Source organism: Halichoerus grypus, chromosome 1 (assembly GCF_964656455.1).
Source record: "Halichoerus grypus chromosome 1, mHalGry1.hap1.1, whole genome shotgun sequence".
In the NCBI taxonomy this organism is placed as follows: domain Eukaryota; kingdom Metazoa; phylum Chordata; class Mammalia; order Carnivora; family Phocidae; genus Halichoerus; species Halichoerus grypus.
In genome coordinates, this window is record NC_135712.1 from 70,073,762 (window position 1) to 70,100,997 (window position 27,236).

At 55.0% G+C, this 27,236-nt stretch overlaps 1 protein-coding gene across 19 annotated transcripts in view; it reads right to left on the reverse strand.

Moving 5' to 3' along the window:
- Positions 1 to 15,951: 15,951 nt before the first annotated feature.
- TNK2 (tyrosine kinase non receptor 2) overlaps positions 15,952 to 27,236 on the reverse strand; it is a 47,238-nt gene continuing 35,953 nt past the window's right edge. For 7 of the 19 annotated variants that reach the window (XM_036072063.2, XM_036072043.2, XM_036072073.2 and 4 more), the window contains exons 8-16: positions 27,052 to 27,198; positions 26,873 to 26,967; positions 21,898 to 22,092; positions 20,402 to 20,493; positions 19,713 to 19,835; positions 17,706 to 19,060; positions 17,508 to 17,603; positions 17,207 to 17,334; positions 15,952 to 16,779 (exon numbers count right to left, since the gene is read on the reverse strand). In XM_036072063.2, coding sequence (XP_035927956.1) covers positions 16,773 to 16,779; positions 17,207 to 17,334; positions 17,508 to 17,603; positions 17,706 to 19,060; positions 19,713 to 19,835; positions 20,402 to 20,493; positions 21,898 to 22,092; positions 26,873 to 26,967; positions 27,052 to 27,198 — 2,238 coding nt within the window. In that variant the 3' untranslated portion in view covers positions 15,952 to 16,772. Of the gene's footprint in view, positions 16,780 to 17,202; positions 17,335 to 17,507; positions 17,604 to 17,705; positions 19,061 to 19,712; positions 19,836 to 20,401; positions 20,494 to 21,897; positions 22,093 to 26,872; positions 26,968 to 27,051; positions 27,199 to 27,236 lie in introns of those variants that run through there. The other 12 variants (XM_036072087.2, XM_036072055.2, XM_078067236.1 and 9 more) reach the window with 8 other exon arrangements.

Here is a 27,236-nt window from a genome sequence, read left to right on the forward strand (position 1 = left end):
TCTTCCTGGGGAGGTTTCTGTGTATTAGTCACTCTGCTCAGGGAGCATGGGATGGCAGAGATGATGGGGTCACTAGGAGGAGGGGGAGGAATTCTGGCCTGCAGAGCAAGGACTTGGCTCGGGGCCTCAGAGCCTCTGGGCTGCTCTGGAATGACCAAGGCCAAGCTCGCCTTGGAGAGAAAGGAAAGCACAGACGGAGGTGGGTCTAGTTGACGCTGGGGCTGGGTGTGGGGCTCCCGCATAACTTGCCTGATCTGCCCGCACACCGGAGGAGAGGGGAACTGGCTCCCCTGGGGTGTCTGGTCCTGCACGGACTCTCCTCCTGCAGGTCTAACAAACCAACAGACTTCCCGCTCGGCAGCGAGCTTCAGGCCCTCAGACCTGCTCCCTGCAGGCCACCGCCCTCATCACCCTCCCGGACTCCCCAGTCCGGTTCATCCTGCACCAACCGCCCATTCACCTTGGTGCAACCTTGCTCCCTTGTCACTCCTGCTGAACAACCCTGCTCGGTCCCTTGCCCGGGCCTCGGCGGTTAATGCACCCATCCCTGCCCCAGCCGTTTCTCCGGCTAACCCATGAACAATGGGACAGACCACCACGTTCAGCCCACCCCAAACTCTGCCTGGGAGGGTTCTTTAGGGAAACAGAGGGAGAAAAATAGAGACGCTCTCAGCATAATAGTGTACCACGGTTGTGAGTTGTCCATGTTGGCAAGAGAAAGGCATGCTGGTTTTGTGGATGGGCCTTTCTGAGGCTGGACATGGAGTGCCATTTTCCTTTATCCTCTCCTCCTCCTACCCAGCTTCTGAAGTCTCCTTGCCAGCTCCACGAAGAGGAAACTCGGACAGAGTCACAGCCCTGGGCTGATGGGAGGTTGATGGGTGTGTGTGTGTGTGTGTGTGTGGAGAGGGGTTGTTGGGGTCAGAGCAGAAAATCCCGTGTCCCCAGCTCCCAGTCCGCGACTGACTGTGGCAGGGATAGAAACCCATTCCTGAGAGACACAGGCTCCAGGACTCCCTGACAACTTTGTCAAACCTTCCGGAGAGTCCTGGAGGTCTACGACATTCCACGCAATCTGTCCTTTCTCTCTCCCTCCCTGGGGTTCAGGTCTGCACAGCGGCCTGAAGCTCTCCCTGCGTCTCCAGCTCCCTCCCTCCTTAGCTCCTCTCACAGTCACTCCCCCAAATAAAACCCCTGGGCATTTAATCCCAACCCTTGGTGAGTGTTTTGTGGAGGATCTGGACTAACACAATTGGACTGTGCATGTCTCCCCCCACGGCCCCCCCCACACCCTCAGCCTCAGTCAAACCCAATCCACCGATTCTACCAGCAGGGGGCGCAGCACACAGAGAGAGCACCCCTCTGCCCTCCTCCACCAGGCCCAGTCAGGGAAGAGTCCACTGGGGAGAATGTGCTCCTTTGTTCTCCCATCTCCACCACAACCTCCATGCCTTTGTCAGCCTCCTCTTACACCTGCCAAACTTAGCTGTCCTTCAGAGCCTCCCTCAAGGTCAAGTCAATTCAAGAGGACGCTGGAGGGCATCAGAGCTGGATACTGGAGCACTCTCGGCTCCCTCTAGGGCCCAGGTGTGGAGGGGCGGGGAGGACCTGCAGAGCTGCTCTCACTGGCTCCTCCCTGGTCTGGGCCTGCCAGGTCTGTCTGAGGGTCTGTCTGTGGTAGTTGGGGGGGGGGGGGCTGGGCGGTGGGAAGCCACTTGGGGTGCTGCCTGAGGAAGGAGGCCTTGGGCTGTGGTTCCATCTGCCTGCCCAGGCTCTGAGGGCACAGCACAGTTCGGGGAGGCCCGGTTGCACTCAGCCTCGAGTTCTTGGCATTGCCCTGTGTCCACGTGGAGGGGGGCCCTATATAAGGTTTATGCTTTTCTGTGATAAACAAACCTGGCCACAGCGTAGTGGCCATGCAACTTGATAAACGACAAACACCCACAAATTGACCTATACGGGGAAACCGGCAGCCTTGGGTTCAAATCTTGCTTGTTTCCCACTTACTAGCTGTGTGAACTTGGACAAGTTCCTTAACTTTTCTGAACTTGATTTTCTTAGCTAAAGAGAGGTAATAGCAACACTTACCCCCTAAGCTTATTGGGAGGATTAGATGAATAACATGTAAAGTTCCAAGCACCGGGTTTTCTCCAGGAGCCAGATGGTTCGAAATGAGGACAGTGATGACCCCTGGAGGAAAGTTTGGGAAGTGCCGGGGGTGGTTTCCCTTGTCAGCATGCCTCAGGCCACTGGTGTAAAAGGCCCCCAGTACACTGAGCAGTAAAGCTCAACGAGGAAATGTCCTCTATTCTACATGGCAAAGTAGGTTTTGGCATAATTTTAAGACACACTGAATTTTCCAGGAAAGCAACTACTGGGTAAATTGAGGGAATTTCATAATGTGTTTCGTTTGTCATTTTACCAAGAGTTGTTCACTGATTTGGAGAATCTTACCACGGACAGTATTGCCACTTGTGGTATTTGAGTGGCCATAAAGTGCACTTTGCATACCCTGCTGCGGCCACGCACCTGCTGGGAACCGGGCTGAGGTCTGCACGGCTCCCAAGCCCCCAGGAGGGGCCGCTGTTGCGGGGTCCTAGCGCCGCCGCACCGAGCATCCCAGACAGAACGTGTTTTATTGTAGATTACTCCTCTCTTATTCTTCCTTTGTATGGCATGGCACCATATTCCCGTGAGTGCCCCAGGAAACAGACTCTAAGAGACATTTGTGTGTGCCTGGGGTATGTTCTCGGAACCCCCGTGAGGGGTGGGAAATGCAGGATCGGGCAGAGGGAGAAGTTGCACCATGATGCGGTCACAGGAGAGGACTCCGCTGATCCCTGCCGAGCTCAGGACCTGCGGTTGGCCCTTCAGCGATGTCTCACACCGAAGCCGGAGGGGCCGGCTCTTATCCCACATCAGGCAGTCACTGGAAGTGATCGGGCATTACCTTGGCTCTCTTGTGTGGCAAGTCCTAGGGAGGCCTCAGCTGTGAGCCGCCCACAGCCAACACTCCTGCCGCTGGGGGAGGGGCAGGGCCTCTCCTGGATGAGGGATCCGGGCAGGACACCTGGCATCCTGTGTGAGCGGTATTCAGAGTTTTTAAATAGCATATGTGAATAGATGATATTATCTCTGAAATTTTATTTTACAATAGTAAAGAGGATGTTTCAAAATATTTGTTACAGAAAGGGAGCTCTGGGTTTAATTTAGAACCTTTGAACATAGTAATTGGTGTACGTGTCTATTAATAAAAATAATAGTTCACCAAACTTGACATTTATTGGGTGCTTACTACGCGCCAGGACTGGTTTTAAGCACTTGAAGATCATCAGTGAACAAAGCAACAAGGTCCCCCTGCCCCTGTGGAGGTTACATTCTAGCAAGTGCCAAAGGGTTACAGACTGTGATCCCAGTTTTCGGTTTTAGAACTGCATCCACCCTCCAGGTGGTCGGCCACCCATCCCGAAACCCATGCCAGTCAGTGGGCACCTCGTTCACAGTGAAAGCCTCTCCTCTCTTCCTGCTCCATCCAGGCTGTCTGCGTGTAACAGATTCCTTTTGGCTTCGTCGCTCACCTCAGTCACATTCTCATTACTAGCCATAGAAACCACTTCTGGCTACTTTAAACAGAAAAGGAATGTGTCACAGGATACTGAGTAGCTCACAGATCCTCTAGGAGAGCCAGAGGGCCACTCGTAATGCGCGACAGTGCTAACCTACCCCCTGATTGATCGCACCCTAAATACCCAACAAAGGAAAGTAGGAATGTTTCTTCAAGAAGGATGTCATCTGAAGCCTCTTCGGTCCTCTCTACACACTGTTCAGCAGATAATAATCCTCAGGCACAGAAAGAGCCCCCCCAAAGTGACTGACATGGTGGGAAAGTAGACAATAGAATAGCCCCACAGATGATGGCGATATTGATGGCATTATTCAAGGACTTGAGGACAGCTATGATTACCATGGTGAGGGAAATGGGGAAAAACTGGGTGAGAAGGGCCTTTTCAACAGTTGAAAATACTTGTCACCCACCGGTTTGCACCGCTAGAAATATTAAATGAAGTTCTCATACTAAAGGAAAATGGCTGCAGATGGAAGCACAGACCTGCAGGAAGGAAATGAGATCATTAGAAAGAATAAATATACACTAAAATGATTATGCAAAAATGCATAACTAAAAGCAGCTAGTAAAGGAAACAAAAGTGGAATAATAGATCTGCCCAAGTTTTAAAGGGCTCAAAGGTCTCTAGAAGAGAAATCACATCTAACCCGGCTGAGGAGAGTCTCCAGAGAGCCAGGACCGTGGCCCTGGGGCAGGACTGGTCAGAATGCGTAGGTTGTTTCCTTGAGGGAGGGGAGGATCGAGGTGGTAGACTGTGATAGATTTTATTATTGGCCAAGTCTTCTCTGCCCCTCCCTCCGGCACCCTCCTTACGTGGAGCCCCGTGTTGCCAAACTTGGCCCTGTGACTTGCTTTTCCGTCATTGGAGTGGAAGTGAAGTGTATGCCTTTTGAGGCAAAAAGCTCCAGGATTACTACCTTTGTGCTGGTTTCCGCCCCCCTCCACAATGAATCTGGGGTCCAGAATGAAGGACAGAAAATAAACGTTTTGGTGATGTGAAGGGGGGGTGGCTCAGGAGTAGCTCAGCCTCAGCATCAGTGGAAAACCTCTTCCAGGGCTCTGCTCTGACGCTGGACGGTTCTGATGATTTCTTGCCCAACATTCCATTCACTCATTCATTTATTCATTCAATTCTTACTAAGTCCCTGAACCCAAAGGTGCTGAAAAACAAAGATGACTAATTCAGTCCCTGCCCCCATGTCCTAGCCGGCTGGGCAAGAAGTAAACAGCTCCAAGAGAGTGGCCCTACTCACAGCTGGGGGGGTGGGGGGAGGGGTGCTTGTTGAGTCAACGCAAACAATTTGCCAAGAGAACAATAGTAATAAGATAAAGACCATTGAATTCCCCTAAATCTCCTCCACTCCTGCCAGTATCCCCACAGTCAGATTATATAGCTGTCACCAGCACTCTGGGACCATTTGAGGGACACCTCTTACGGTTTCGGCAAAGCCTACACACAGGTCCGGATGGATTCACGTGGCAGTCTGAGCCCCATGTTTGCTGAAATGCCGAGGGCCTGGGCCAGGAAAGGGAGGTGCTCAGACCCTCAGAGCGGCGGGCCAAGTGCTAGTGGGGAGTCACATGCTCAGGAGATGGGGCACGACTGTGGAACAGGGTGACTGTCATGCCAATGAGTTTGGGAGGATAGGGGACACATCCCTTTGATGAAACTGAGGTACCCATTGCTGGGTGAGCCAGAGGCCACCTTCTGGGGGGTCTCAAAGCCCATTCTGGGCCTCTTGCCCTCTGCAGCTCTCCCTCCACTAGGTCATCCTGCACCCAGGCCCTTACTGACTCATTTCTGGAAGAGACGTGCCCAGACTGGAGCCCAGTCAAGGAGCTAAAGAGAGGGTCTCGAGGAGGAGGCCCTTCCACGGCAACCCTTGGCACCACTGGCCCCTCCGTGGGGGCAATCCCAGTTTCTGCCCTGAGTCTGGGTCCTCAAGGCTCAGTCTCCATCCCAGGGCCCCAAGGACAGCCAGGTAAGGGCCCAAGATGGGGGACAGAACACTTATCTTTGCAAATGAACATGTACATGCTTTTCTGCATTTTTCTGAGAGTCTAGGAGCTTGGGTTTCCAGCTGGGCTCCTCCATCGACCCTCTGGGGAATCAGGAACCATCAACCTCAGATAATTTTCTAACTCACTAATAAGCACAGTTATTACAATGGGTCTATCTCTATAATGTTTGATTTCCTTTGAGTACAAAATTATACACATACATGCACGCATGCACACATACATGATTTAGAAATTTGAGAAACTAAAAAATATATATGTGTGTATATATATATATATATGTATGTGTATATATATATAAAGAAGAACTAAAGATCGCCACAATTTCACCACCCACATTCAGGCACCACTAACTCAGGATGAATAACCCACTAGGTTCTTTCTCTGAGGTTACAGTAGAACTGCTATGGGTAGCTTTTATAACCACAGCTGCATTCTTATTAAGACCTTAGCATTTGTTCAGGGAATATGTGTTTAAGCAACAACACTGTTCAATAATCAGGGCCCCACTGCAGCAGTGAGCCCCCTTGCAGGACCATCTTCTGCATCCCTATTCTTCAGCTGCTCTAACCTGCAGTTTGTGCCAAGTGCTTTACATTCTTATTTCATCGAATCCCTACAACCACCTGAAAATATGTTTTATTATGCCCATTTTATGGATGAAGACACTAAGACTCAAAGAAATTAAAGAGTCTGCCAGAGGTGGCAAGTGGAGAGCCCAGGTCTGTGGGTTCCAAAGCTCATGCCCTTTCCACGGTAGCATGCAGCCTGCTGAAAGCCCTCTGGGGATTGCCCGGGCCGGAGAAGAAGAGGCTGAGGGAAGATTCAGGAAACATCTTCTGGTCCATGTGGAGGTTTAATTGGAGGGGCTAGTGACTGTTCTGTCCTGAGAATAAGGCTAGGCATATGGCCAGAGGCATGGCTAAGCATCCCCCATTGGAAAGGGAACTCTATTATAAGCCATGGTCTGTACTGGGAGGCAGCTAGGTGGGTGCTAGAGTAACCCAGATCTGAATTTGGATTCTAGTACCATCTCTATCTGTGATTTTGAAAAAAAAAAAAAGAAAATCACCTAACCCTTCTGAGTCTCAGTTTCCTTGTCTGTAAAATGGGACCAATAACATCTAATTTGTGGGGTTATTGTATGAGATGAAATATGGTCTGTGAAGGGCCTACTGCTTAGTAAATTCTCCATAAAGGTAGTGCTGGCCTCTGAGATGGAGTTTGTGGGTGGTAGGGCTGGGGTCCTCGGGGTGATGCTAATTAAGTAACAGGGCCAATGCAAGTTTTCTAGATGGGGATAAATTCTTGATTGGCCCATGGCTTTCTCCTATTTGTACACCCTCAGGAGTGCGAATCTGAGAGGCAGATCCCCTGTTCCAGCCTGAGGCCTGCTATTTGAGACCCTGAAAGGTAAAAGATGGCAGGTGGATCAGGGAAGGAACCCAGACCCCAAAGTAACAGCGAACCAGCAGCGACGCTTACTTTTTTTTCTCCCTCTGGCATCTCCTAGCTTGGACTCAAAGACAGCTGCAAACTGGAATTGTGGTATGGGGGAAGACAGAAGGAGTTCCAAAGAAGCTCTCTACTTCTGGTCCAAGGAATAGAAGAAGGACTCATGGGTCTGAGTGAGGGGAGGAAATCTACACTCGTTGTCGCTCTGTCCCCGCTGCCCGGCAAACCCACACCAGCAGGGACGGCAGCGGCCAGAGAGACAACCACAGATCCAAGCGAGAGAACTCTGGTCCCTGACCGGATAGCCTGTGGTCCCAGAAGGACGGGGGAAACCTCATTGCTTTGCCCCCTCTCCATTCCCTCTTTGCTTGGTCCCAGGCAGGTGCAGTCATGGGAAGTGATGATAGAGCAGACAAACTCAAGTCCTGGCTGTCACGCCACAGAATCAGAAAGGGGGGTCATGGGAAACAAAAAGGGCCAACGAGGGGCGCCTGGGTGGCTCAGTCAGTTAAGCGTCTGCCTTCAGCTCAGGTCGTGATCCCAGGATCCTGGGATGGAGTCCCACATAGGGCTCCCTGCTCAGCGGGGAGCCTGCTTCTGCCTCTCCCTCTGCAGCTCCCCCTGCTTGTGCTCTCTCTCTCTCTAATAAATAAATAAAACCTTAAAAAAAAAAAAAGAAAAGAAAAGAAATACACCAGATTAAATGGTAAACACTGAGAGAAGTTGATTAAATAGAAGAAAAATGGGATGTTAAATAGTGGTTGTTGATTCAAGTGTCAGACTACATCCGAGCTAAAAAGACTTTATTTTCTTATGTTCCAGAAATTCTAAAATGAGAGTGTTCTTTTGGCAAAGAAGGAAATGTTTTTTGGGGGAACAACAAAAAGACCACTTTTTTCCTTTTGGTAGGGGGCATAGCTGGAACAATGGTCTGTCTGACGTTAAGCAAATGTCATGCCTGGTAGCGCATTCCCCGTTTTCTCCTGCCTGTACCTAGATCAGTATTAGGTCTATAGTAGGAATGCGCTGTTGGCTGAATAAATGGATAGATGACATATTTGGAAATATTTGATACTTGACTTTTTAAAATACCTAGTAGAGACATAAAGGAGTTGAAAATAAGAATTATTCCAAATGGGAACTATGTAACTGAGACAAAGAAAAATAAATGCACATGAGAGGAAGCCGTTAGCCTCCTCACCCTAGGGAAACAGAGCGTAAGCATCAGACAAGACACAGCACTCATAACCCCAGGGCTTTGGGCAGCCAAACCACTTCTCCAAAATACAGGCCAGACATGGATTTTGTGCAGCTCTGCCATCCCTCTCTGACCAGCTCTCCCTTACCTCCACGGCCAGAACCTTCCTGAGGTTCTGAGGGGAAGCAGGTAAGTGAGAAAGGTGGGCAGCTGACAGGCCAAGAACAGAGAGGGTGGGGGGCTTCCCCCGAGGCTGAGTCCTTCTGGAGGTCTGCCCCTGACACGGGGGGCTCACTGTGCCCAGGGGCCTCCCGGTTGCTGGCAGGGGAGGAAGGGACTGGGGAGCCAGTGATTTCCCATGATAGACGGGATGTCTTACATTAATACAATTAATGCATTCTAAGTACCCGACAGTAGCCACTCACTCAGTTCCAACAGGGAGGAAGGGGGGAAGGGGGGGAAGAAAGGAGGGAGGGAAGGGAGGAGAGAGGGAAGGGCGAGGAGAAGGAGGGAGAGGGGAGGAAAGGAAGGGAGGAAGGGCTGGGAGGGAAGAAGGGAAGGGAAGAAGGAGAGGGGGTTGGAGGGAAAGGAGGGAGAAAGGGAAATGAAATCAAAATGCTAACCTGGAAAACAACAAAAGCAAGTAATTGACACACTTTCCTGGAGCACATGAAGAGGAATAAGATACAAGTCAGCTCTCTAGAACTTAAAACCTAATCATAGAGACAAAACCATCCCCCGAGGCCACCTTTCCAACTTTTTTTCTGGGCTCTCCCCTGCTTCCGGGCACCCTGGTCCAGCCACCATTTCCTACCACTCAAGTGCTTCTGTGATTTCAGATCTTTGCTCCTGCTAAGCTGCCCTTCCTCTCATCACCGAGAGCCCAGAGAGCCTCGTCACTGCGCCAGAGGGCGGCTCGAGGCTACAGGGGACCGCTGGGGGACAAGCACGGGCCGCGGGCCGTGCACGCATGCGCCGGAGGCTGCCTGGCTCGGAGGGGCTGGGAGACCAGCAGCAGGACTGCAAGCAGTCCCTGGACAGGTGTAGAGTCGGGCTAGTTGGGGATGCCAAGAGACACGTGCACGGTTCTGCTCCTCCAAGAACAGGCTGATAATTCCCTCAAACAAGAAACAGCCGCGACAGAAGGCACTAGCGTGTGTGGAGGAAGAGCCAAGCCCGCATCCCGTGCTTGGAGAGAGGAGAAAGGCCGAAAGCAGTATTCCCAGGGCCAGTGAAACCAGATGGTGAGAGATGAGGCCCAGGTCATGGTATCTGGCAGAAGGGCAATTAGGACAACAAAACCCAAACAACCCAATTAAGAAATGGAAGACAGACAAGTGACCCCAAGGACATGAAAGATGTTCCACATCACTAATCATAGGGAAATGCAAATCAAAACCACAAGATACCACCTCACGCTCATTAGGATGGCTGCTATTAAAAAAAAAAAAAAGCATAAGTTTTATGGTATGTGTATTTTTACCACTATAAAAAATTTGGAGAAAAAAACTGTAACAGGAAGCCATTTTATAGTAGAACAGGATACAGAAGTTAAAAAAAACCACAATCTCATATCTCAGAAATAATCAATTTTAATGTTAATTGAATATTAGTCAAATACTCTTTTAAGGATTCTTTGATTTGCTGTGTTGATTCCCATTCTGTAGATGAAATAGTTATTATTTAACCAATCCCTTATTATGGTACATTTTGATGGTTTCCAATTGTTTACTATTATAAACATGGCAATTAAATTCCTTGCATATATTTTTAAGTGAATTATTTATTCAAAAAAGGGCAGTTAGGATGGGTGATGGGTCATGGGGGTGGGTGGGTGGGACAAGGCTGGGAGCACAGCCCTGGCCTAAGAGACCAGGGGCTCCTGGCAGCCAAGCAGGGCTACCCAAGGCCCACCAGCTCTTTGGGATTAGAGCAGAGCTGCCTTTAGTTCAAGGCTTTACACACTTGATCATTTCCACGCCCCAACCTGGGAATCTTGGTAGAACGAAGATTCTGGTTCAGTAGGTCTGGGATGGGACTCGGGTTCTGCATGTCTAGCAGGTTTCCAGGTGATGCTGATATGGCTGGACCTCAGGCTACCCTTTCAGTAGCAAGGCCTCAGGATAAAGGGTGAACATGGGATGGGGCCCATGACAAGGCTGGTGACAGGACTGGAGAGGTTTCCCTCAGGATTTGGTTCTGTGGTTTGTAAAACTCCACCCTGACTCTACCTCACAGAGGCCCGCAAGAGAAGGGGATTCTGAACACTCAGTGCCAGAGCCGCAAGGGCGGAAGTCATGCATCCTGGGGGCCATCCTGGTGGTGTCAGCAGGAACAGAGAAACCTGCAAGGGCAACGTCAGAGAAGACAGAGGGCCCAGTGGGAATGTCCCCAGCTGGAGAACGCATGCATTTTTGCTTCACTTTTTCTTGTGGAAAGGAACATCCACCATCTTGAGTACAATAACCCCTCATACCCCGTCATCACCTTCAACAATTATCAACTCATGGCTCATTTCCTCCAACCATCCAGACTATTCTCAACAGATCACTTCATTCGAAAATATTTTAAAACATATCTCCAGAATATGAGTCCTCTCTTTACTAACGTATATGCTTTGTTGGTTTTTTTTTAAGATTTTTATTTATTCATTTGAGACACAGAGACAGAGAGAGAGAGAGAGAGCATGAGCAGGGGTAGATGCAGAGGGAGAGGGAGAAGCAGGCTCCCAGCTGAGCCAGGAGCCCAATGCTGGGCTCGATCCCAGGACCCTGGGATCATGACCTGAGCCGAAGGCAGATGCTTAACCGTCTGAGCCACCCAGGCGCCTCTATGTTTGTTTTAATAAAAAAGAGAAAGCTTTCTGGAAAGCCATTTAGCAGTATTTGGCAAAATAATTTGTCACAAAATAGGGGCGCCTGGGTGGCTCAGTCGGTTGAGTGATTGACTCTTGATTTCAGCTCAGGTTGTGATCTCAGAGTCATGGGATCCAGCCCCACATCAGGATCCCCGCTCAGTGGGGAGTCTGCTTGAGATTCTCTCCTTCTTCCCCTCTCCCAGCTCTCCCAAGCATGCGTGCACTCTCTCTCTTTCAAATAAGTAAATAAATCTTTTAAAAAATCATTTGTTACAAAATAAAAATGTTAACAAAACAACGTATTAAATAACAAAATTTCTGCATTTCATTTCAACAGAATGAAAACCATGCAGTGTTTTAAAATTTGACATTTAATAACATTTGAGAAAATGAATTCAAGATATAAAAAACTGCCTGTGGTATGAAATATTAAGTAAAAAAAGGTCATAAAACAGTAGAAGCAGGATGACCTTAATTTCATAACACTATAATACACACAACATGTATGTGCACAGGAAGGAAATTGGAAGAAAATATATCAAAGTTCCAAGAGGCTTTCTGGGTAATTTTAATTTTCTCATTGTGCTTTTCTGAATGTTCGATGAACAATGAGAATGTATGGCAATCGTAAAAACATTAACAAAAGAATCAGTGGTGCCTGGGGCTTCCCAAAGGGCGCTGGTGTCATCCTAGGACTTGTCACTGGTGAGTGATTGCATGTCCTCCCTTCGCCCGCAGCATCCTCCCAGGCAGCCCCTGGTTTCTTTCCTAGATTTAAGGGTGGTCTTCAGAGCCCCTACCCACTCCCTTTTCCCTGGCATTAGATCCTAGCTGGCCCCCATCTGGCTCCAGATGGTGGGCAAACCCGTTCCCTCCCCTCCCAGATTCCCTGGGATGAGTCCCCTTAAGCACCCACGGGTCTGGGCCAGCAGCTTTTGGATTTAATGGATTTATTGGGCAATGACTTTACACAATCTTATCTCTCCACGATCTGAAATTTAGCCTGACTGCAATGTCTCATTTGGCCAATAGGTGGTGCTGCGTAACCCAAAAGCACTAGTGCCCCGCGGTTCTGAAGACGGATTTCAGGGATCCTTACAATAATTGCTGGAGAGAGCGTGCTGACATAGCATAGCTACATAAGGGCATGCAGACAAACTTACCACCTGCCACTGTCACTACCATCATCACACAGGAATAGCCATTTCAGCGTAAATGTAAGAAGACAGAAATCTCAGAATAAAAGCACTTGCTGAACTTGAACACATTTTACTTTAAGAAAAACTACGTTGTATGTTTCTTATTCTTATCATTTCAACTCAGACCGATGAAAACTTGACCCTAGACCAGGACAACCCTAGACCAGCACTGGCGCTGACCTGGCCTTTCGGAACCCTCTAGCCAAGGATTCCAGGGAGGTCCTTCCATTCCCCAAGGTCAAATTTCCATAAAAATTAATTTGCTTCAAATTAAGAATACCTTTGTGTTCCCAGTGTGCAGTGAGACACATCTACTAGATCTTTCCTCCACTCATGGTTAAAGTGTAGCAGTGAGCCACTTTTAAGCAGAGCTATCTCTCTTAAAAAACACAGGTTGGGGGCGCCTGGGTGGCTCAGCCAGTTAAGTGTCTGCCTTCAGCTCAGGTCATGATCCCAGAGTCCTGGGATCCAGCCCCACATCGGGCTCCCTGCTCAGCGGGGAGTCTGCTTCTCCCTCTGCCTGCAGCTCCCCCTGCTTGTGCTCTCTCTCTCTCTGACAAATAAAATCTTTAAAAACAAAAACAAAAAACACAGGTTGACTACATCATTCCTCTGCTTATTCTCCTCTGCTCTCTCCCTTTGCCTACAGTCAAAAGGACTCAAGATATCACACCAGCAGCTTCATGATCCAGGCCTGCCTCACTCACCAGGATCAGGATCGCATAAAGGCTACCTCCAACTCATCCCAGGAACACAACAAAAGGATGGCCTCCAGGCTTACCGAACTTCAGCACTTGAACCCGGTCTATTCCCTCCAGCTGCAATGTTGGCATGCCCCTCACTTTCCTGACACATGCCTATTCTTCCCCAACAAGTCATCACAATGTCACCTACTCCAGGAAGCCACCTCCTCTGCTCCCAAGGCACCTGGCACATAATGATCTTAGAGTCCTTATCACCCGGTTATAATGCCACCGTCCTCTGGGCAGACTGTCTGTTCAGCTTGTGTTCCCTCTTCAGGACTTGACTCAGTAAGGTACACAGCGAATCCTTGCTGATTCATTGATTCTCCTTGTTGGCAAACAAGCCTGGTCAGCTTTTTCAAAAGCCTCCCTTAAGATCTTTTCAATAAACCCAGGAGATGCTGGCTAAAGCTGGCAGGCTGGTTGGAGTGAGAAAAACAGCAGGAATCCCTGTGACTTAGGGAACTGGGGATCTGGCAAAAGTACATTGCGTTTCCTGATACTCTGAGGAGCCCCCAATCCTCTGGCGTCACCCTTGTGAAGTGTCTTCCTGAAATGTACTACCTCTGCCGTTGCTTACCAAGAAACAGCATTTTAAGAAATGGAGTTGAAAATGTCCATGATCGGGGCACCTGGGTGGCTCAGTCGTTAAGCATCTGCCTTCGGCTCAGGTCATGATCCCAGGGTCCTGGGATCGAGCCCCGCATCGGGCTCCCTGCTCTGCGGGGGGCCTGCTTCTCCCTCTCCCACTCCCCCTGCTTGTGTTCTCTCTCTGGCTGTGTCTCTCTCTGTCAAATAAATAAAAATTTTTTTAAAAATCTTTAAAAAAAAGTGTCCATGATCTCTAAAAAGGAATGAGTCTGTAGCCAAAGAACAAGCTATTTTTTTTTAAAGATTTTATTTATTTGACAGAGACACAGCGAGAGAAGGAACATAAGCAGGGGGAGAGGGAGAGGGAGAAGCAGGTTTCCCGCTGAACAGGGAGCCCGATGCGGGGCTCGATCCCAGGACCCTGGGATCATGACCTGAGCCAAAGGGAGACACCCAACAACTGAGCCACTCCGGCGCCCCAAAGAACACGCTATTTAAAAAATAAAATGAAATTAAGGGAAATGGGAAGAGAAGACAAGTGTGCACAGAGTTGTGGTCAGTGAGTAATGTAAGCTACTGATAGAAACGGCAGGAACATGAAAAAATAAAATGTATAATGATTACAGTTTATTGGGTACTTGTCATGGTCCACGCACTAAGCAAAATACTTGATCTGTGCAACCTCATTTAATCCACACAACCGTTCTAAAAAAGCAGGGATGACTGTCCCCCAGCTTATAGGCTCAGAAAATTTTTTTCCAAGATCAAGCGCAACTAGAATGGAATCCAGGTCTAACAGCAAAGCCCAAAATGAACTTAATATTACCTTCTTTTCTTTGGTGATATATTGTGACCAAATATTTTTTAGGGGCGCCTGGGTGGCTTATTCAGTTGAGCGTCTGCCTTTGGCTCAGCTCATGATCCCGGGGTCCTGGGATCAAGGCTGACCCCCTCCCCCCGCCTGGGGTCAGGCTCCCTGCTCAGCGGGGAGTCTGCTTCTCCCTCTCCCTCCCCCCACTCCTGCTCACACACTCACACATTCTCTAATAAGATCTTTAAAAATAAATATTTTTTAATTGCAGTTAAATATAATTGAACTCTTGACTTAGTACACAGGGTACGCAGAACATTCTAGATCTGAAGGCTCCAGACCTCCCAGGCCTCAGGGCCAGCTTGGAGCAGCACACACACAGACAGCGCCCAGGCCCATCCGAAATGGTCTTTGTGTTGTTTTTAACAAACCTAAACCATCAGCTTCCTCTCTCATGATTTAGCTCTCTTCCTGCTCAGAGGCATGGTGAAGCTCAAAGGGCTAATTCCCTTAATCCGGTCATTTTCTAAAAACCACTAACAGACTAGTCATTTACTTTTTAAACGAGCCAAGGGTATTAATAGGTGGCTCACAGAAGAGGAAATATAAATGGCCCAAATCATTTTTTATGCATATTCACTCATTGGAGAAATGCAAATTAAAGCTAGGGAGACCTGTCTCACCGGTAAAAATCGGAAAGCCCCGCAACACATGGAAAGCTCTCCCGTGCTGGTGTCTGTGGCCGCCGAGCCACCCCCTCCCACCCCCCGCCCCCAGTGGACAGCCGTTCAGCAAGGCCCATCGTGAGAGCACATACTCTTTGACTGTGGAGCTCCACTCCTGGGAACACAGCCTTCAGACTGACTTGCAAGTGAAAAATAGTCCACATGCGCCATTTATTGCAAGAATGGTTGTAATTGTAAAGGACTGGAAACAACCCAAAGACCCTCCAATCAAAAGGGGCCTGGTTAAATAGAACCAGGAACCCCAAACAAGAATGGCTAGGAACTCTTCAAAATACTGTAAGCAAAAAAAAAGACTGATGCTGAAGGCAGCCTCTGGGCAGCTGCCCCCTCCCCTGCCCAGAGACTTCACAATACACGCCTCGATACCTTCTGAGTTTTGTACCACATGAAATATTCAGAAAAACAAAATTATACATTGAAGCTTTCCTTGTTACAGAAGTTTCTGGCTTAGCTCCAGCTCTCTCCTGCAGCACACCCTGCCTCCTGGGAACTCGAGAGCAAGAACATGGGCACTGTGAGTCCGAGACTCAGCCCCTCTACCAGCCCTGAAGGGCGGGGGGAGCCCTGAGGGTCACCCCGGCCGCACTTCCGCCCTCTGCCCACAGGTGGCGCCCCAAGGCCTGCTGCCTGGACAGATGGTGGCCTGGGAAGCCCTGGGGCCTCGGGCTGCTGACCAAGAGGCAAAGAAACAGGCAGGCACAAGTAAGTAACATAAAATAGAAACGAGCTTTATTTCTCTGGAAGAAGCAGGGAGCCACAGCTGGGGCAGCAACTTTGGCGGCAGGGGCTGGCAGGAAAACACGGAACAGCACAGGGGAGGGGCTGGGTCAGAGAGGAAGCTCTGGTGTCCCTCCAGGGCAGCTGCCCCCCTTGGTCTCCTGCCAACCCTGGGGCCTTGGGCCCTGGTCCCTGCCACAGAACAATCTGGCACCCTTGCTCTGCTTCCTGAGCCACTTAGGGCTATTTCCAGGCACAAGATCCTAAGACCAGCCAAGTCCCAGAACGAACGTATCCACAGCGAGGTCACAAATCACATTCTCTCCGACACCCCAACGGCCCACCAGGGGATCCCTGGAGAAGGGCCCTCCCCTGGGGAGGGCCTGCTGGGTGCTGGTCCACCTTTCTGTGCGGCCAACACAACCTCCCTGCACGGGTCAAGCCTGGCTTCCCTGCGGGCAAGAGCCTGGGGACACGCTCCGGCCACAGGCCCCACACCAGGGGCTGGAGCCCGAGGCAGGCCGGCTACAGGGCCTGCTGGGGCCACCACCAAGCCTGCCTTCACAGGGCTTCTTCCCGTCCCTTGGCTGAGGGCACCAAGGGCTGATCCAAAGCTGCAGGGACAGCACTGGGTGAGGGAGGGACGGCAAGGCGGGGCTCCCGGTCTCCTGCTGCCTTGGCCTTGCTCAGCCACTAGGCACAGCGAGTGGCAGCAGGTCCTCCAGGCCCAGGTGGGGTGTCTCCCCGCCCTTGTCAGATGGACAGGCTCAAGTGATTCCTTCAAGGCAGACCCTCTGGCTCTCCGGACATCTCAGCGCCTAAAGATGGGAAACAACCAGAGAGCCCCTCTATCAACAGAGTAGGGAGCGTCTAAGGTGGGTGGGCACAAGAGGGCCTCTTGATGCTAGGCTAATCAGTTGAAAAGTCAGCAATAATTTTGGAATTTATCCTGGGATGCCTTTTATCTTTAATAATAATAATAAAGAGAACAGTATTGCTTGTTAGACTATCAGAGGGTGACAGGCACGGTAAACAACCCCACCACTCATTAGTTCGTTTGAACCAAGGGGCTAAAAAGTCTGAATGCACTTAGGAGAAACAGTGTCCCCCCAGAGCTGTCTGCATCCCGGCACCGGGGCTGGGGAGCCCCATGTTCCCTGGCCGCGCATGGCCCGCGAGGTGCCGGGCTACCCCCTAGTGCAGTGTACTCCGGGACATGGCTCCTCAGGCACGGGGCTCACTCACTTGTGGTGGGCGGGGCCGCAGGAGCCCAGGAGGTGGCAGCCGGCTTGCTCCAGGTTCCAGTCACACATCTCCAGCACTTTGTGGCACTCACTTCGCGGCCGCAGACCCAACCCGAAGAGCTGCTCCACCTGAGGAGCAGAGGGGGGCGCCATGGGACACACTGGGGCCAAAGGGCACCGGCCGGGGGTGGGGGCAGAGGAGAGCCAGAGGCAGGCTGGCGGGGAGGGGCAAGGGGAGGTGAGAGCAGCGGAACCAGTCCTCAGGGCCCCTGAGAGCCAGAGCGGGCAGGAGGTGGCGGTACCTTCAGATACTGGGCAGCCCGCTGCACGCTCCAGCTGTGGCTCTGCAGGGCCGCCTGGCACTCCTCTGTGGTCACCCCATGCACCATGGCCTGCAGCTGGGCACACCCGCCCACCTACCCGTCAGCACCACTTGGGCCCGCTCCTCTGGGGCCCTGGGGGCCCTGCCCCTCCGTCCGGCAGCCAGGCCCGGTACTCACCATCTGGATCTTGTCTGCCGGCCGTCCAGCCTCTGGCCCGTCCCCAGGGCAGCCCCTCTGTGGCAGCCGCGCCGTGGCCCTCGGGGCTGGTGGCCGGGCCCCTGCGTTGCTGTTGTTGGCGGAGAAGTTGGCCTTGGGGTCTGGGGCGGCCTGGGGCATCGGTCGGACAGTGGCCGTGGGGGCGGCAGGGGCTGGGGTGCTGGGCGGGGGCAGCAGCAGGGGCACAGGCAGGGGGGCCGGCTCTTCAGGGCTCTGGGCCTCACGCAGGAAGCGCTGATAGCGGTCCAGGTAGGGCGGGCGCTCGGGCAGCAGGTAGTAGTGGGTGTTGCTGACCTTCTTGCCGTCGCGGACAATGGGTAGGATGCAGGGACCAGCCCGAGGGCCAGGTGCCTGGATCACTTGGGGCGTGGCGTACTTAGGGTCGGAGGCAAAGCTCTGGGTGGTGGGCATGGTCTTCCCCGGTGAGCTGGAGAGCCGGGGTGGCAGCGGGGAGCTTCCGGGTGGTACCAGGGGGCTAGGGGTCCTCGAGCCTTGAGGGGACAGGGGCTCTCGGGGAGGCACCCGGGGAGGAGAGGCAGGTCCAGGCCACCGCCCTACCTCCTCCTCGCCTGAGGGGGCCGGAGACAGCTCGCCACGTGGGCGAGTGGGCCTCGGGGGGATGGGCACGCGGGGGGGCACCTGGGGCTTGTCCTCACCCGCTGGGGCCGGGCCAGGAGAAGGGCCCAGGGAGCCCGCCGGGACCTGCAGCTGCCGCATGCACTCCTGCTGCAGCGCCTGGAAGATCTCTGCAGTCTGGGCCGAGCTGGGCGGCTTGCCCCCACCCTGGGGTGGGAGGAACAGATTGTCCTCCAGGGGAGGGAGCAGCTGCGCCTGCTCAGGCACAAAGGCGTAATTGGTTTCACCCTGGCTGGGCCCAGCACAGACCCCTGCACCCACCAGGGTGCTGTTGATGGAGCAGACCTCAAAGTCCTCCTCATCCTGGGCCACATCGTCGTAGGCAGGAGGCGGGGGCAGCGGGCGCGCGTCCCAGTCCACCACAGGCGTGGGGTGCAGGGGCCGGGGCAGGGCCCGCGTGGGGCTCTGCGGCGGGGTCTTGTCCAGTAAGGAGCAGGCGTCCATGGCCAGCTGCGCCAGCGAGGGTGCGCAGGGCCGTGGGGTGGGCACGACGGGCTCCTCGCCAAAGTCAATGAGCGTGACCTCGCCCCCGCCGCCACGACCCGCCTTGGTGCCCGGCACCCGAGCGGAGGGCTTCGCTAGCCACAGCCCACGGGTCAGGGCTGGTTTCCGGAGGCCCAGCCTCTTGAAGTCGCTGGACAAGGGGTCCTGGTCCTCACTCACGGGGTCGTAGGTTGGCTCTAGGATAGAAAGGAAGACCCCGACAGGAAGGCAGTGTCAGGCAGGGGGACAGGGGAAGAGGGGCAAGTATCTTCCACCAACTCCCCACTCCCACTGCCCCCAGAGGTTAGCCCCCGGCTGCCAAAATTCTCAATGCACACCAACCCTATTCAAACAGGAGGACAGAACCTGCTCCGGACACTGTCAGCTCTCCACGGGGGCTGATGAGCCCCTGCCTCCATCTCAGCTAGAGCAAGCAACACCCCACAGCTGCCCGACACCCCGACACACAAGACCCCAAAAAGCCCGGGCTCCTGGGTCCCGGTTAGTCATCGCTTCTCCCCACCCCATTAAAGCACACCATGAGCGCAGGCTGGGGGCCATGGGCAATCGCCCACCGTCCAGGGCAGCAGGCGCTGTCCTTGCAGAGCACAGAGCTCCTGACCAAGCACCACGAAGGCCCAGCCACAGCCTCTGCGGGTCCCAAAGGGAGTGGGGCAGGGCCAGGTGATGGCGGAGAGGTGGACGCCTGGACCACACCCTTGGTCCAGAAGCCCAGGCTTTTGGGGGCCAGGGGGAGAGGCAGGCATGCTGGGCCAGGTCAGCGGCAAAAGCTCACAGCAACACACCCCACGTCCCCTCCCACCCAGCCAGCCCACCAGGGCTCTGTACCTTCCAGAAGGAGAGGAGGAATGAGAGGAGAGAGGGGACGGGGGCAGGGGCCAAGGCATCGCGAGCAGCCCCACTTACTCTGAGCGAAGATGGCAGGCTGAGGTGGGCGAGGTGGAGGCTCCCCTGCAAGAAAGGCCATGCGGAGAGTAGAAGGGGCAGAGCGGGAGAGACAGAGAACAGGGGAGGGAAGACAGCCAGACGAGAGGGCAGAGTGTGGAGAGAGACAGAGAGAGGGCAGTGAATAGGGGTGCGTGAACGTACAAACCCAACAGCAAGGGGAAGCAGTAGGGCGGCAGGATGGGGGGAACCGTGTTCCGGAACGACAGGCACAGGATCCGGGAGATGGATGATGCCCCTGGCCAGCGTGCAGCCCGTGGGGTGGTTTTGGCTCGGGAGAGGACAGCAGGATTAGGGGGAGTGAGGAAAGCCAGGATCTGAGCACGGCGGGGAGGAGGGAGGAGGGAAGCTGAGGTGGGCAGGCCAACACAGGACCGGCCGAGGATGCCCACCTCGGCGGATACAGCTGCCTCTCATCTTCCACCCCACAGCCAGCCGGAGCCAGGGCACAGCTGTCCCCCTGCGGCCCTGACCCAACTGTCCCTGAGCCAGAGCAGCCGGCTCGGCGCGCCCAGAGGGGACAGTGCCTCTTCCTGGGCAGCTGACAAACTCGGGGGGAGGTGGGCTCTTACTTTTCACCCTTCCTAGATGCTGGGTGGGTCGGGAGGTGCTCAGTTCCACGCTCAGCAGGTCAGGGGGGTCCATGGGGTTTCCCAGGTACAGTCTGTGGGGGAGACAACCGGGTCAGGGGGGGAGGCTGGGGGAAGGGTGTGCAGTGATGACAGCTGGGAAACCTCAGGAGGAGAGGCCCGGGGCCAGGCAGAGAATAAAAACCCGAGTGCGTGCAGGGAATCATCTTGTCCAAGCCCCGCACAGAGCTGGGTCGGGAGCATAGGCCTTCCAACTCCCCACAGCTCCCCGAAGACCATATGCAGGGGAGGTGTCATGGAGAGACGGCAGGGCAGAAGTCCTTACTGCAGGCTGAAAGGCCCGGGCCGAAGGGGCTCCAAGAATACCCCCCAGGAGCAGCGCTGGCCGTCTGCAACTGCCAGGGCGCCCGCCCCCCCGCACCTGCAGCACCTGCCGGCACTCTCCTCGGCCACACCGGGCCGCACTACCCTGTCACGGTGGGCAGGAGGCACGCTCTAGCCCCACTGCCAGGTGGGAAGGGGCTGGGCCACCTGGCCTGCTCCCAATTCACCCTCTCCAGCCCTGTGCTGATTGTCAGGCCCCGGGACTTAGTCACTGGGCTGATTAAAGCCTGGAGGAATGGGGCTGGGCTGGCCACAGCACGCCAGGAGCAGGGCAGAGGGCGCCGGGCCTCCTTCTGGAGGGCGTCTACACACCTCGCCCCAATTCCCTCAGGCCCGTGCCTGGCTCTTGGGAGGTGAGAGCCACCAGCTGCTCTCCCAAGGCTTTGCGTTCTGGTGTGTGAGGGCAAGGGGGAAGGCCTGCTTCACGGCGCCTCTCAGGGCAGAACCGAACGTCCGAAGTCAGAGGAGAAAGGGCTGCCTGCAAGCCCCCTGGGGCCAGCAGAAAGGGGAGCTGCCAGGTGGCTCGCCGGGGCAGGGCGCTCAGGAAGTGACTAATTCTTCGCCATGTCCTCCCCAGATGCCCCCCAGTGACCTCATCCTTTTGCTTAAAGGGGACTGAACCCCCCTGCCAGGTACAGAGTGAGCAGGCAGGTGGGCGTGCTGCCTAGCCTCCCTTCTGGAGTCTCCCCGCAGGGAGCTCTTTCTCTGCGCCCCCGGCTCTGAGAACACCAGCTCCCATGGCCGCTGGGCCAGCAGGCTCAGTCTCCAGGATTCCAGCAGCAGAGCGGAGAAGCTACTACACAAACACCAGGGAGCATGACCGCTCTCCTGCTGAACTCCTTCCAGAAGCTGTTCCCAAGTCCGTTTTCCTAAGGCTGCTGCGCCAGGGGGGGCATTCCACCAAACAGAAGTGCGTCTCCATCCTCCGAAGCTCCTAACCCCGGTTCTGCCTGCAGGGAGCTTCTGGGCAGTAAAAGACCCTCTGCCCCACTGTTGTGACAAGGACGTTGGAAGCCAGCGAGAGCCTGTGTGCCCAGGGAGGGGCTGCTGACTCTGGAGCCACAGGTGACCGTCTCACCCCCAATCGCACTCACTCGTCAATCTTGTCGGGGAAACCCCAGCAGTGGCGGGGGTCACTGTCGCCATGTCCCGTGTGGATGAAGCTATTCTGCAGGGGTTGACTGATGTCCTGGGCCGACAGGCCAGCCACGGAGGTCACCACATTGCGCGGGAAAGGCCCCACACACAGCGTCCGCGTGTTCTGCCCACGCCACCAGTAATTCTCGGCCCTGCTCAAGAGAGATGACATGGTGAATGCTAGGGCATGGTGGGGGAGCCCCAGGGAGCAGGACCCTTTCCATACCAAGCTCTCTAGCCACGATATCTGACCACCTTGGCAGAAGGGGGCCCAAGGGCTACGGCCCTGAGACCAAGGGGGTGTGCCATGAGCCCTCCTGTCCCGTGACCGGTCACTCCCCGGGTACAGGACCCAGCTGTTTGCACACACCTTACCCCAAGATACCTAGGTGGGTCAGACAGCTTTTCCTGCAGTTTACAAATAAGGAAACAGGTTCAAACAAGTGACAGGACTTGCCTACAGTTCCCAGACAGATCATAGCAGACCCAGGATTTAAACTCAGTTGTTACTCTGCAAGCCAGCACCCTTCCTATAAAGCTGCCTCACCTCCTTCCTCCTGGCAAGGCCTGGACCCCCACCCTCTGGCCACCGGACCTTGCTCTTCAGCCCAGTCTCCTGGCATCCTGAGCTGCAGGGTCCAAAGGAGCACCACGGCCTGAGCACTGGACTTGGAGCCAAGCCCTCCAACCACACTGCATCTCCTGCACGCAGCCCCTCGTGCATCTGGAAGCACTCAAAGCAATCCACGCCATCCCATCACCCCTTCTCTATCTCCAGTGCCTTCCACAACCTCTAGGCAGGTCTGTGGGACCACCAGCCCCTCACTCTGATCTCAGACAAGAAACCTCTGCTGGTGCAGCCTAAGCCCGAGCCTGGGCTGGGGGTCAGGGCAGGAGGGGACCCTCCTGGACACTTCGAATGGCAAGCTGCGGCTTCTGCATCTGCCACTGGGGTCACTCACACCTGACAATGTGGGCAGAATCTGAGCCAAGGCAGACGGAATGACAGCCTCATGCCGCTGTGGCAGACATGCGTGCGTACCCAGTCAACCCCCATCTGTGCAGCCAGGAGCGTAAAGGTCTCCTCCAAACTGGAGTCAGACCACAGGGGCCAAGGCGGGATGGAGGCTGAGCTCCTGGACCCTCCTCCGAAAGGTGACGTGGCCCACTGGGAGCAGCATGACCTCAAACCGCCTGCTCTGGAGATCACAAGTCGAACCCCACGAGTACAGCAGCGCTTGGGAAGCCGAGAGGTGGGGCAGGGAAGGGCTGGGAGCCCAGCCTCCCTATAAACAGGGCCGCTGACCAGCCCACCACCAGACACAGCAACCCTGTGATTACACCCTGCCCTGGGGTGGGAAGGGCAGGAGAGGAAGGAAGAAGAGAGGACAACACCCAAGAAAGGACAAAGCCCATCGGAAAACAGCAGGGCCATTCCGAGGAGAGAAACGCCCCCCAGCACCGCATGCCCTGGGGGCTGGTTGCGGTGGATGTCCTCCCATGAAGCAGGGGACCTCGCTGCTGCTCTCCCCCTCCCCCCTGTACCCACTGGCTCCCTGGGGTCCGCGTGCCTCTCCACGGACTTTCTCAGACACCCACCCCAGGCTGGACGTTGGACTCTGCTCTCCACCCATGTTCAGAGGCGCTCATTAACCTGGGTGAGAGAGGCGGCCAAGGTAGAGAGCTAGTTCAGCGGAGAACGGACTCATGTCCAAGGCCAGGTCCGCCCTGTGACCATGTCCTCCCTGTGGACCCTGAGCAAGGCCAGACTGCCAGGAGGTCACTCCCTCCCTCCACCCCTTTCCTTTTGCCAGCACAGCCCAAGTCCTCACATAGTGGCTCCCTTGGACTGGCTTCGGAGAGCGAGAGACGCCAATCCCCCCTCCCTTTATTACAGGGACGCCGAGGCAAGAGCCCCCATGCCTGCTGGGAGTCCTGACATCATTTCCCACAAACACTGTGCTCCTGGGGGAGGTGAGCTGGGAATGCAGGGCACGTGTAAGAGAGAGAGACACCCTCGGGAGTCACATCCCAAGCACACTCAGAAGCAGCATCCTCCCGACGAGGCTCAAATGTAACTCCTGAGATGGCCGATGCCCTACTGCGCTGCCCGCCTATCCCCTCTGAGGTTTGGTGGGACCTAGGTGTCAACGGCTCAGAAAGGGAGGCCACCCTTCTCCCCCGGCCTGCCCTGGCCACACCCGCTCCCCCCACAAACAGACCAGAGTCCACAGCAACGGGAGGCTCAGGCCCACCATGGGCAGACACTGCGGCGCAGGCAGAAGTCCCTGCGGGAAGAGAAAAGGGCCAAGCACCTCCAGCGTGAACTTCCTATTTCCTGCTGCCTGTCAGCATCCTGGGACAGGCAAGGAGTGGAGTGGCACCTGGGAAACCAAGGCCTGAGCTGAGAACTGCCTAAGGCTGCCCCTGCTCTATTTGGGACCAGCTTCTGGAAATCGCAGCCCCCCTGTCCCAGTCCTGGCCCAAGGTAGTCCAGTCCAGAAACGGCTGATAAATGTTGCTTAAACATTCTGCTCAAAACATGGCCCCACTCACTTCTCTCTGAGCGACCCAGGCAGCCCTGGTTTCGAGGGACAACCCGGGCCCCTGCTTCCCCCTCCCCTACCTGCCACTGGAAGCAGAGGCTCCGGGGACCAGGCCAGGCCAAGGCCCCAAGATGGATTTCAAAACCTGTCTCCCTTCTCTGGTTCTATAAAATCGGAACATGAAAGTGCTGCCGGCCATCCCAGCTTCCAAGCAAGGCCCCCCCAGAAAAGACCCATTCGTCATTTGTCCCTCCATCTCGACAGCACCTCACAAGCTCAACAGAACATCTGGGTGTCCTCTCTGCCCAATGCCTGGCGCCCCGAGAAGCACGGAGCTAGGGATGAGGGGATCCCAGACTCCACCTGGAAACGAACACCAGCACCGCTTCCACAAGGGGAATCCACGGTTGACGGAGGAGCAGACATAGAGCAGAGAGCCAGGCTAAGAGATGGGGAAGCAGAGACCCACACGTACAAGCCCAGAACCCAGAAGACACAGGTGAACAGAGAGCCCCTCCACCCGGAGACATGGAGACAGTCAGCCAAACAAACACAGAGACATTTGGGCACCAAGAAAACCAAGGGGGCAGAGCGAAAGCACACAGGCCCACCCCCAAAGCCTCACCAGCCGTTGTGGCCTCCTGTCCCTCACCTCCCACCTCCTGAGCAGCTCCAGGAACCACCAGCAGGCACCGTGGTCCAAGTCAGCCGTGGCCCTGGAGGAGGAGCCCAGCGAGCCCACACTGGCAGGCAGCAGCGGGGCCTGGGACACAAGGGTGGGGCAGGGCACAGCCACGGTGCCTCCCAAGAGGAGTGGCTCCCCCAGGGCCCCACCTGCTGCCCGCCTAGCTCTGGTGGTAACCCAGGGCACCAGCTCCAGAGACACACAGCCCAGAACACAAGGAGCAACTGAGTCACCCCCTGGGGAACACTGGGCCCCCACTGACAGCAAGGGATGGGGGGAAATAAAGACCCGAGGGCTATGGTGCACAAGAAGGGTCAGGTCCAAGGTCCTCGGGCTCCTGGAGGTGGGAATAGGTATAGGTCCAGACTTTTGACTTAAAGCCCTGCCATGCCCCCCCAGATAGGCCCTCACCCTAATCTTCCTATTTCCAAGAATGTTCCCCAGAGAGCCATGCCTATAGTCCCGTCTGGCCCCCAGCCCCAAACTCAGACTATCTTCCTTCCTGACCCCTGTGCCTCTCTCCTCCTAGAAGCTTTCTGCTTTTCTGCACTAACTCCCCAAACCTCCACCCCCACAACTCATTGCTATGTCCTTTGTATTCCCAGATACTGGGCCCAAAGGCTAGGGGAGCCCTGGTCTGGGGAAGAGGTGCTGGGGCCACAATGAGGGCAGGTCATGTTCCTCCAGAACCACCCTGGGCTCCAAGGCCTACTCCATCACTCTGACTCAACCTAGAGCTCTCCTCTCTTACCAACCCCCATGAGGCACAGGATTTAACTAAAAGCCCCAGACCCCCAAACCTGAGGCCCGGGTAGAAAGGGCTCTGTGGGAAGCGACCCCTGCCCCTATCCCTGCCTGGCTCTGAGTCACAGAAGCTGGGCGCACAGGGGATTTCCTCTGCCTTGCTCCTCTTCCTGGTCCTCCATGCTCACCCCCTACCCCAAAGGCACCTCAAGCCTGCCCTGCCCCAACCAGTTTCTCAGCCACCCTGGGGATCAGATAACAGAGGGTGGGGTGAGTGGTGGGTAGGGCCTCCTGGGCAGAAGGACTTCAACAGGGGCTGCAGGAAGGAGACATGACTCAGGGCCTGGAGGCAGAGACAAGCATCCGAGGTGTCTGGCAGGGGGAGGGGTCAGGAACAGAGGGCCCTGGGAGGGGGACTGGGGGCGAAGGAGCCCAGGTGGGCAGCCCAGCAGAGAACAGAGGGGAGCCCCCGAGGGGGCAGTGGGGCTCAGTGGGAGGACAGAGGCTGCCAGGAAGATGGTGGGTTGCTTTGGGGTACTGATAGGCACCCAGGTGGGTAGTCAAGAGTCCCTGGAGGAGGAGGCAGGAAGGGAAGGGGGAGAAGATGAGAGGAATGTTCAGGAGCTCCAGAGTCCCTAGTCGTGGCCCTGAGGCCAAGCTGAGCCACTTCCTATGCCTCACCATATGGCAGCTTGGCTCTGACCCACACAGCCAGGGCCGGAGCCGAGTGGGAAAAGGGTAAAGGAGGTGGTGCTGGGCAGGGAAATTCCCTTGGAGCAGCGGCATCTGGTACTTAACCCCAGGCGCTCCAGAGTGAAGCCAGGCCCGTCCTCCCCTTACTGCATGGCCTGCGACGTCATGGGAACCCTGGAGGCAGAAGAGCGCTCAGCCAGCAGGCCCCTCCATCCCCACCCTGCACCCTTCAAGGCAGTGCAGGCGTGGCCCCGCGCTCCCTACCTTCCCTCGATGACGGTGATGACGTCGTTCATCTGGATGTGCAGCTTGTCTGGTTCCTCAAAGTCCTGAAGGGCCCGCATGTCCGTGGGCTGGGCCTGGGGGCAGAGACAGGTCACTGCCCAGCCTGGGACTGACCCCTGCCGAGATACCCCAGCCCCGGGGCGCAGATGGGCCCTCACCTCCAGCAGGAAGTCCCGCAGGGCCACAAAGGTGGGCCTGTCCTCTGGCTTGTGGGCCCAGCACTGCACCATGACGTTGTAGACATCCTGGGGGCAGTCCTCCGGCCTCGGCAGACGCTCTCCCTCCTTGTCAATCTTATGCAGAATCTGGCGGTGGGGTGGTGCAGTTTGAGCACGAGCAGAGC